Source organism: Octodon degus, unplaced genomic scaffold (assembly GCF_000260255.1).
Source record: "Octodon degus isolate 3935 unplaced genomic scaffold, OctDeg1.0 scaffold00060, whole genome shotgun sequence".
NCBI lineage: Eukaryota > Metazoa > Chordata > Mammalia > Rodentia > Octodontidae > Octodon > Octodon degus.
In genome coordinates, this window is record NW_004524636.1 from 2,536,516 (window position 1) to 2,547,157 (window position 10,642).

Here is a 10,642-nt window from a genome sequence, read left to right on the forward strand (position 1 = left end):
CCTCCTCTCCCTTCCCCTCTTTTCCCCTTCCCCTTCCCCCTTCCCCCATTCTCTCTCTTGCTTCTTTCTCCCTTCCTCCTCCTCCTCTGTATCCTTTAGAGGTAGCTCTTTGGTTCAGGCTCAGGGAGGAAGTGAGAGGACTCTTTGTCCCTGCTGGAGGAAGGAGTACCTCATGGAACCCCTCAGGGCACCTTGGAGCAGGTGAACCGTGACACCCTCCTCCTGCAGGTTCCTAGGAGGTGAGTGCGGACGGTATGCAAAGTTGTGAATCCAGTGGCGAAAGTGCGGATGACCCTCTCAGTCGTGGCCTGCGGAGAAGGGGACAGCCTCGCGTGGTGGTGATTGGTGCTGGCTTGGCTGGCCTGGCTGCAACCAAAGCGCTTCTGGAACAGGGCTTCACAGATGTCACTGTGCTTGAGGCTTCCAGCCGCATTGGAGGCCGCGTGCAGAGCGTGAAACTCGGTAAGTTTGACCTTCACCATGCCATCTCCCTGGGTCATCTTTTACCCTGTAAACTCCTGGCCCTGCCAGAAATCTCATTATTTTGAGCTTCTTCTTTGGAATAAACATTCCATCATGCAGCCTGTCTGCGCATTTTCCAGAAAGTTCCTTAGTCCTCAGCAGCCTTTTGGTGGGGGCATGGTGGGGCTCTGAGCTTCAGTTTTGAAGACTGCTGACCTGGAGCAGCCCTCCGAAACCCTGGGACTCTTTGCTGAGCCCTGGTTGGCTGGCTGGGAGCCTCAGGGAAGGGCAGTGCCACTTATGAGTTCAGTCTTGATGACATGGTCAGTGTCTGACATGGAAACAGAGGCTTACAGAGCTTAGAAGGGATGAGACACTCAGCAGTATGCTTCGGCAGGCCAGTTACTTTGTTGAAGAAGAAAATTCTGCAGCTTCCTATTAGTCCTTACTGTTTGAGTGTGAACTAGTGTACCCTGGCTGAGAGCTAGCCCTACAGCAGTAGAAACTGAGGTTAGCCGAGGTGGAAGGAGGAGGTGGCCTTCTTGTGATGGGTACCTGAGTCTTGGTGTTGTCTGTGAGTACTATAGACAGTGAGGATGCTGGAGAAAGCAGCCAGTAGGAGACTTGCCCTTGGGATGGGTAGGTTTTGCTGGAGGACCTAGAAATGCCAGGAGATACTACGTGAAATGCAGTTAGAGATCATGGATTCCCAGCCAGTGGTGGGTCTGACAGTGAGGGACTGAGCAGATAAAGACCATAAAAATGGCCCAGGGAGACAGCACATGGTGGGCTGGAGTATGTGGGTGACGTGTGCCACTAGAGGATTTTTTTTGTGTGTGTCTGTCCCCACCCCAGCCAGCTCACTTGCTCAGGGAAGGTGGTGGCTGGGCTGAGAGTGGCAGAGGTGAGGACACAGAGACTGTTTTCCTTCTCATGGGAGCACTGGTTGCATGAAGATTCTCCCTGAGAGCCGCACCTTGCAGGCACATGGAGTTGTGTCCTCCTCATTTGGCACACACTAGAGCCTCTGCTGGCAGTGGGGAGGAGGATGCCACCCAACGTCCCTGTAACCCTGGAGCAGCCCTCAGAAACCCTGGGACTCTTTGCTGAGCCCTGGTTGGCTGGCTGGGAGCCTCAGGGAAGGGCAGTGCCACTTATGAGTTCAGTCTTGATGACATGGTCAGTGTCTGACATGGAAACAGAAGACAGATGGCCTGGTCACAGCACCAGGCAGCTGACAGCTGAGATGTTCTGGATATAGCAGGGAGGTGATGGTACCAGGCAGGAGGCTGGGCAGGCTTGTGGACATGTACGGGTGCAGGTGGGTGTTGGTGGCAGTGCAGTGGGGGAGGTGGCAAGGAGAGGGAGAGGTGGCTCCTGGGAAGTTACAGGTGTAGGGAAGAGCAAGGGGAGGGAGGGCGTGCCAGGCTAGGGTTCATACGTCTATGTCATGAGTGCCGCATGCAGGCCTGAGAGCTGGGCTCCAGCTGGGCCTGCCGCAGCATAAGCAGCATGAATGAGGGCTTTGAACTTGTCGGTGGGGAGAGTGAGCCTGAGTCAAGGGCCAGAAGGTGCAAGGTCACGACATGTTTGTGAGGTCAGTGTGGAGGTGGTGCTGGGGCCCTTTGGACCCACAGGTGTGGCGAAGCTGACAGCATTGGCTGTGTGGGAGGGCAGGAAACACCCTTGGACGGGGCTTGCTCTGGGGTCTCCACTTCTTGGCCAAGTGTGGGCTGGGGATAAAGTAGGATGCTGACTTTGCTCCTCACCTTGCGCTGCTTAGCCCTGCCTGTTTGCTGAACATCCCAGGGCGGGAAGGGACCCTGTGTCAGGGCTGCCTGGTGGTTGCGTGCCTTGGAGCTCGTGCTGTGGCCTGGGACAGGTTCAGGCTCCTCTTCAGAGCACTGGGCAGACGCTTTGGGGAGCCCTAGGCTTGAAGAGGGTTAGTGCTCTGGAAGGTAGCCCTTGTAGGCAGAGCCCCAGCACTCGAGCCTCAGGTGTCCTCCAGTTGGCCCCGCCTTTGTCCAGGTGGACAAAGGAGCTTGCACTTTCCTGTTCTTCCAGAGACACAGGAGTTGCGGTCTTGCTGGCTGCGCACAAGGTTGTGCTTTCTCTTGTTTTTGGCATATGCATGCCTATGAGGGGTATTTTTAGTAACTGAAGTTTAGTTAGAAGTAGCTCAGGAAAAGAGGCGTGCATGCCTAGTTCTTGGTCTGAGGGCTAATACTGCTGACTATTAGAATGTGTCAGATATGTACTACTGCATAAGAAACTGCCCCCAAGTCTGACGCCTTAAAACAGCACCCTTTCGGGGGCTGGGGAGATGGCTCAGTGGAATAAGCACTTCCCTGGCAAGCGCAAGGGCCTGAGTTCAATCCCCGGTTCCGCAAAAAAACCAAAACAAAACAAGACAAAAAAACCCCAGCACCCTTCGTTTGCTCGATGTCTGCCTGTCAAAATGTGGTTAGGACTCCAGGAAGTGGGTCTTCTGCTGGCCCCACCTGGGCTACACCAAAGGGTGCTTCTGAAGGTTGGCTGATGTTGGTTAAGATGTCTGAGATGGCCTCACCCAAGTGCCTGTGGGTGGCATGGGCTTTTGGTTGGGCCACATGTCTCCAGCAGGGCATGTCTGGGTTTCTTTCTGTGGTTGTCACATCTCAGAGGGTGAGAGTGGAAGCCACGAGGCCCCTGAAGGCCTTGGCTCTGAACCACAAATATCGTTTTCTTGACATTCTGTTAATCAAGGCAAGTCACAAGGCCAGCCCAGCTCCTTGGGCTGGGGAACAGACCCCACATCATGGTGGGAGGAATGGCACATGCTTGTTGCCAAGGGGGGTGGGGACAAGGATAGAGGACTTACTGTGACCATCTTCGGAAGAAATTCACCACCCATGTTTTGAACCAGGTCTGCAAAAGCAAAACAAAGCACCAAAAATTGTTACTATCTAGCCTCCTTGCCTTGTTTTGGCTTCTTGAAAGCTAAGCATGGAAGGACCAAATGTGTGTCTCAGTCCCTGCCACATCAGATGAGGAAACCGAGGCAGAGGCTCTAGGGACCCTGTGGGGCTGAGGAAGTGGAGCCCCTTCCCAGACCTGTCCTAACCTGAACCCTGGTGTGGTCCCCGCCCTAGACAGGCTCTCACGGTTTAGTCCCCTGTGCCAAAGGATTAGAGAGCTTCATTTTTCCTGGAGGTCTGTTTTTGGCTGCTCTGGGGAGGAATCTTCCAAGCCAGAATGTTGGCTCTGTCTCTGCTACCCTAGACTGCTTTGGGAGGGGACCACTTTCTGGCTGGGAGAAGGGTTGGACTCTGGGCCACTGGGGTGACAAGGAGTTAGAGTAGGGGCAGACAAGGGTCTTGGGACCTCACTGGGACTCTGCTGTTCTGGGGTGACTTCAGTGTCCCTCCCTACTGGGAGGAAGGGGTATCTGGTATCTGGTGTCCTCTCGGGAGAAAGTGTGACTGGGAGAGGAGGCCTCCTGACTGGCTCTGGGCACATTCCAGTCACTTTGTGTGGCATCTGTCTCAGCTGTGCAGAGGGTTTCATTGGGAACATCCCCTGAAGCCTTTGGTTGGCCTCTGGCAGGGAACTCTAAGCCCTTTTCTGCCCTGGTGGGAGGAGGCAGGGTGCTTTTGTGCGAGGGTGGGGAGCCATGTTCTGGCCCTGTCTGAAGCAGACCCTGCCCCTCTAAGGGCCTGTTGTTGTCACTGTCAGGACACGCCACCTTTGAGCTGGGAGCCACCTGGATCCATGGCTCCTACGGGAATCCTGTCTATCATCTAGCAGAAGCCAATGGCCTCCTGGAAGAGACAACTGATGGGGAGCGCAGCGTGGGCCGCATCAGCCTCTACTCCAAGAATGGCGTGGCCTGCTATCTTACCAACCGCGGCCGCAGGGTCCCCAAGGACGTGGTTGAGGAATTCAGCGATTTATACAACGAGGTGAGGGGGCAGCTGGGCATCGCGGCGTGGGGAGTTGCGGGCTCTGCTGGGGGGACCTTCAGTGATCTGGTTGTGTCTTTGTGCCTTCTCTGAGCTGAGCAGTTTGAGGATAAAGTGAAAATGACAACTGGAGAGGTACCAGGAAGGCATTATTGATATGCAGCATTAAATATTTCTCCAAAGGCCTCCGACATTAGAGTTAGCCCTAAGTACTTGGGTGCGATTGTTGTTGTGGTCATCCATTTTTGGATGCTCTCTCTTTCTCTCTCTCTTTATGTTTTTAGTACGGGATCTACAGGGTCTCACTACACAGATTGGACTCATAGTGATCCTCTTGTTTTCAACCTCCCAAGCACTGGGATTACAGGCCCACCACCACACCCAGTCTCAGTGGCCCTCTCAGTATGCCCTGGGGACGGGGCTAGCTGAATGTTCTTTTGACTAATCCTTTTCGCAATTTTGTTTTTAAATTGTTTCTGGTAGGTAGTGATAAAACTGATTTCATTTTGTTTTTGTGGTGTTGGGTATCAAACCCAGGGCTTCATGCAGGCTTGGCAAGTGCTCTACTGTGGAACTACATTGCAGTGCAGTGGAACTGAGCATTATAGATTGATTTTAATTCCTTTGGTGATTTATTGTTTTAGTCCAATAATACATTTGTTAATACTAATTTATATTTGACTAGTATTCTGGTATTGATGTATATAGTCCTCTGTAAGAAGTGAGAATTCTTTCTTCTTTGGGATCCATAGACCAGCATTGTCTGGTAGAATTGACACAGTGATGGAAATGTTTGAGACTAGCACTGCATAATACTGTAGTCACCAGCTGGGTGAAGCTTCTTGTCACTTGAAATGCAGCTAGGAAAATTAAAGAATCAAACATTTAGTTTGAAATTGCTATAGTAGTGGTTATTGTATTGGGTGCATAGCTTCAGATTATTCCTCTTACCTTACTGTACTGATTAGCATTTCATTCCCGGGTTGGATAGAAATAGTGATGGTGCCAACCCATATAACTATCACCTTGAATTTTTCTGGTTTTTAAAAAGTTACTTTTAGGGGGGCTGGGGAGATAGCTCAGCAGCATAAGTGCCTCCCTGGCAAAGCGCAAGGTCCTGAGATCCCCAGTACTGCATGTGGAGTGGGCCTCCAAAACTGGGTGTGGTGGTGCACGCCTGTAGTCCCAGCACTGGGGAGCCTGAGACAGGAGGATTGCTATGAGTCTGAATTGCATAGCAAGTAGAGACCGTGTATCAAATAAATTCTTAAAAAGTTACTTTTTCCCTGTCTCCGTGGAACCATGAACTGCACTGCCCAAGCAAGGTGACATGAAGTGTGTAGACCTTGTCTTTTGCTCTCCTGTCATTTGTGAGGCAATAACCCTCCATTTCAGCTCAGTGAGTGGGCCAGCAGACACCTGCTGGACGTTTCCTAATCTCTCATTTCGGGCTGGCCCCAGCTTTGTGGAGGACTAGCCCAGTCAGTGTTCTGTGTCCAGGCACTGACAGGGAGTGCTGTGTGCAGTTCTGTGGTAGTGTGTGTTTGCATTTATGTGCAGAGAGATGAAATCATTAACAATCAGAGAAGAGCCAGCACTCCTCGAAGTAGCCCTTCGCTGCTTGCCAGGCTATTGTGAACTTCAAAGCATGTATGATTCCTGAGAATAGCTTTCAGGGACTATAACTTAAAAAAGAAAATGAAAAGAATGTATATTAGTATATGTTTGTGACACTAATAATTGCATGCATCCTGGGGAATTGGTACATAGATGTGTTATCCCGTGAACAGTGTTACTCCTCTTTCCCTCCCCTGCCCGCTGGACACCTCCCCATCTCCACAAAGTCCACTTCCCTGCTCTCTACTAGCTCCTTTTGATTTTGCTTTTAAAATTATTTTTACTTTATGCTTCTCTTACTAAGGCAAACCATGTGATATTTAACCGTCTGCATCTGCTTTATTTTACTCAGCATTATGGCTTCAGATTCCATCCATCTTCCTACAGATGCTCATCTGTCTTTTTTATGATGGGAATCTGCACCACGTCTAAGGGAGAAAGCCATTACCACCTTCTGGTCCCTTTTATTTTTTCAAAGGCCAGAGTGTAAACTGCGTAAAAGAAGGTGGATAAAGTGGGCTGTCGATCTGGGTGGTGATGGTTCAGGTCTCAAGGAGGAGGCGTAACGATGAGGTCAGATTTCTTTGTGCGGCCCTTTAACCAGCGCTGGTGGTCGTTCCTCAGAGGTGTGTTCTCAGCGTGTGAGGCCCTGCCCAAGGCTGGCTTCATGGTCAGTAGGGTGGTGACATTGAAGGGCTACCCATTTATATGTTCTATATCTTGTAACAGATGAATGTGTATGCACAGCAGTGTCATACAGAGCTTAGTCTCTGGAGGAGTGCATTTGATTTGAATATAAGTTTGACAATTCAAGTGCTGGCTGACAGCGCCAAGGCCACTTGTTAGCTGTGTAACCTTTTTTTTTTTTTTTTTTAAGTGTATTTAGTACAGGGTTTACAGGTCTCACTATGCAGCTTGGACTCATAGTGATCCTCCTGTTTTCAGCCTCCCGAGTGCAGGGATTACAGCGCACACCACCACGCCTAGTCTCAATTGCCTTCTCAGCATGCCCCAGGGGCAGGGCCAGCAGAGCATGCTGAGGATCAAACCCTGGTCTCTGCATCTGCCTAAGCAGGTGCTTTAATCCACTGAGCTGTCTGGCTGGCCCTCCTAGCTGTGTAGTCTTGACAGTGATGAAACCTCTTTGACTTTCTTTCATAGTGTTGAAAGGGCTCACTGAGATCCTAATGAAAAGTGCCTAATACAACTTGGTAAGGGTGGCATTTGCTGTCATGGACTTGTCCTGTTGCCCTTGGCTCAAATCAGGAAGTTGTTATTTAACCCAGGGCACCTTGGGACAGGATGTCCACACGATAAACCCATGTTCAGCTAAGGATGTCCCAGTTGGTGGTGGACATGAGAATCACAGAGCTAGCCTGAATTGTTACTCCTCAGCTGGGCGTTGGGGCCTCTCCCCAGCATGAGCTGAGGCCTGGCTGCTATGTTGCTTATCACTCAAGGAAAAAGCCAGGGAGGAGGAGGAGATGAGCCAAGAGCCTGGCTCCTGGGCACTGGTCTGGGGTGAGGAATTTGCTGAGGACTTCACTTAGAGCTGAATACCCAGCATCTTGTGACTACAGGGGAGACAAACGAACACCTTAGCTCATTTTCCTCTGTATAATTTATACTTTAGAGACATGTCTGATTTGTGTTTCTGTCTCCTGTGGAGGAGGCCTTTCCCTTGAGTGGAAGGGTGCAGTTTGGGTGGTGACAGCAGTCAGCTCTGCCACCTTCCTTCACTGTGTGTCCCCAGGCTCTGTCCTGAGGCTCGGGTGCAGGGCAGGCTTCACTCCCCATGAATGTATGCCAACTGAATCCCAACTCTGCACACCACCAATCAGCTCAGCCACAGAGGTTCAGCCAAGGCGCCTGCGTTTGCCTGTGTCCTGGGAAAGACAGTAGTGGGTGGGTATCTGGCTGTTTTCTTAGCCTTTCAGGGATGCCGGGGCCTTGGGTTGAGTCCACTGTCCTTGACATGACCTGGCCCCTGCCTGCCTCTCCAGAGTCATCTTTTGCAGCATCTCTGTCCTTGCAAGACTAGCCCACTTGAAGTTTCCAAGTGTGACACGCCCTTCTCCTCACCTTTGACATTCATTTACAACCCACCATTTCTGAGTCTCTGAGTTGTCTGGGCTGATGTCACACCCTGGGTGCCTTCCTGTCACAGTGGGTCTTGTGGAAACAGCCAGCTTGAATGTGAGCTGGAGCTGGGAACCCTGCCTATCTCCTCATCTCACAAATCATGTCTAGCATGGAACCCAAATAGTGCACATGGAGCAAGCTCAGAGGGGCTTACCTCCTTGGGAAATGTGTGGTGGCTGCATACTGGTTGGCAGGGGAGGCAGGAAGACCCCGTTCTAGGAGTCCGATTATCCCTCTCTGTCACTGAGGTGTGGGTTGGTGTTGTTGCTGAAATGTGCTTGCAAAACCATTTCCAGCCCCTGGCACACTGACGTCCCCTGCAGAGCTCAGGGAGTGTAGTCTCATGCAAGGGCCAAGGGCTCAGTGCCTTGCAGAGGCTGCTGGGAGCGGATAACTTTCTACTGGAATGCAGGCGTGGTACCGCGGTGTGTTTTCAGTGTTCTGGGCCCCTCCGGCAGGTCTATAACTTGACCCAGGAGTTCTTCCGGCATGGTAAACCAGTCAATGCAGAGAGTCAGAACAGCGTTGGGGTGTTCACCCGGGAGGAGGTACGCAACCGCATCAGGGATGACCCTGACGACCCGGAGGCCACCAAGCGCCTGAAGCTCGCCATGATGCAGCAGTACCTGAAGGTAACTTTGTCGTGGGATACAGGGGAAGAATGAGGAAGACAGTTCTGGGGGCGCTGGGTCTGTGGAGGGCTGAGATGCTAGAAGTCTTACTGTTTGTCTGTCTGGAGCTGGTGTCGTCTGACTTCTCTCTGGTCCTCCCATAGGTGGAGAGCTGTGAGAGCAGCTCACACAGCATAGACGAGGTGTCCCTGAGTGCCTTCGGAGAGTGGACCGAGATCCCTGGCGCCCACCACATCATCCCTTCAGGCTTCATGCGGGTGGTGGAGCTGTTGGCCGAGGGCATCCCAGCCCACGTCATCCAGCTGGGGAAGCCTGTCCGTTGCATTCACTGGGACCAGGCCTCGACCCGGCCCCGGGGTCCTGAGATCCAGCCTCACGATGAGGATGACCACAATCTTGACACCAGGGAGGGCAGCCCGAGTGGAGAGAGTTCCCAGGGGTGTGGTTGGGAGGAAGAGGAGCAGTGGCCGGTGGTGGTGGAGTGTGAGGACTGCGAGGTGATTCCCGCGGACCATGTGATTGTGACCGTTTCCCTGGGAGTGCTCAAGAGGCAGTACACCAGCTTTTTCCGGCCAGGCCTGCCCATGGAGAAGGTAGCCGCCATCCATCGCCTGGGCATCGGCACCACTGACAAGATCTTCCTTGAATTTGAGGAGCCCTTCTGGGGTCCCGAGTGCAACAGCCTGCAGTTTGTGTGGGAGGACGAGGCCGAGAGCCGCACGCTCACCTACCCACCAGAGCAGTGGTACCGCAAGATCTGTGGCTTTGATGTCCTCTACCCGCCGGAGCGCTATGGCCACGTGCTGAGTGGTTGGATCTGTGGCGAGGAGGCCCTTGTCATGGAGAGGTGTGACGACGAGGCGGTGGCGGAGATCTGCACGGAGATGTTGCGGCAGTTCACAGGTGCGCTGTGCCCACCCTACCCAGCCCTGTCCTCACAGGTCATCATCTGCGACGCCTGGCAGTCCTCCCTGCCCAGAGTGTGCCTGAGGTTGTTGAGCCCTGGAGAGCTGCTGCAGGCGCTGTGCCTCACCTGTCCTGAAATGGCTCTCAGTTTGAGTGTGGAATGCTCATGGTAGTGTGCTTGGTGTCTGTCCTCTGGCTCAGGGCTGATGGGACAGCAGGCATTCTGCACCAGTCACCCATTTCCTACCCATAATCTTGCTAAGTATTGGATTTGTGTTTTGCTCTGTGATTCTTAGTTGAGTACTTTCTATCCATTAGTCCAGGAGAACTTAAAGGAACTCTTGAAATTAGAAACATAATGGATTTTTTTGTTTGTTTTTCACAGTGCTGGGAATTGTACCAAGGGCTTCATGTATGCCGGACAAGTGCTGTGCTAGTGAGCTATAGCCCCGTTCCTCTTAAATTTCTATCTTAAAAGTAATTAGAGGGACTGGAAGGTAGAACATTGCCTAGCATGTATAAGGACCTGGAATCCATAGATAGAAAGTGCTCAACTAAGAATCACAGAGCAAAACAAAAATCCAATGCTTAGCAAGACTATGGTAGGAAATGGGTGACTGGTGCAGAATGCCTGTTGTACCGAGCACTGGATAAAACAGAGAGAGAGAGAGAGAGAGAGAGAGAGAGAGAGAGAGAGAGAGACCGAGAGACCGAGAGAAAGAGACAGACAGAGAGACAGAGAGAGACAGACAGACAGACAGACAGAGAGACACAGACAGAGACAGAGAGAGAGAGACAGACAGAGAGACAGACAGAGAGACAGAGACAGACAGAGAGAGAGAGAGAGAGAGAGAGAGAGAGAGAGACAGACAGACAGACAGACAGACAGAGACAGAGAGACCGAGAGGGAGAGAGACAGAGAGAGAGACAGAGAGAGAGAGA

The 10,642-nt window shown here is 52.0% G+C and overlaps 1 protein-coding gene across 8 annotated transcripts in view; it reads left to right on the forward strand.

Annotated features, from left to right (window-relative positions):
- Positions 1 to 10,642, forward strand: part of Smox (spermine oxidase) — a 35,198-nt gene that overhangs the window by 21,482 nt on the left and 3,074 nt on the right. For 7 of the 8 annotated variants that reach the window (XM_004634267.2, XM_004634268.2, XM_012515366.2 and 4 more), the window contains exons 2-5: positions 229 to 462; positions 4,177 to 4,403; positions 8,621 to 8,794; positions 8,938 to 9,697. In XM_004634267.2, the coding sequence (XP_004634324.1) occupies positions 255 to 462; positions 4,177 to 4,403; positions 8,621 to 8,794; positions 8,938 to 9,697 (1,369 nt within the window). In that variant the 5' untranslated portion in view covers positions 229 to 254. The remainder of the gene's footprint in view (positions 1 to 228; positions 463 to 4,176; positions 4,404 to 8,620; positions 8,795 to 8,937; positions 9,698 to 10,642) is intronic. The other variant, XM_023718619.1, reaches the window with a different exon arrangement.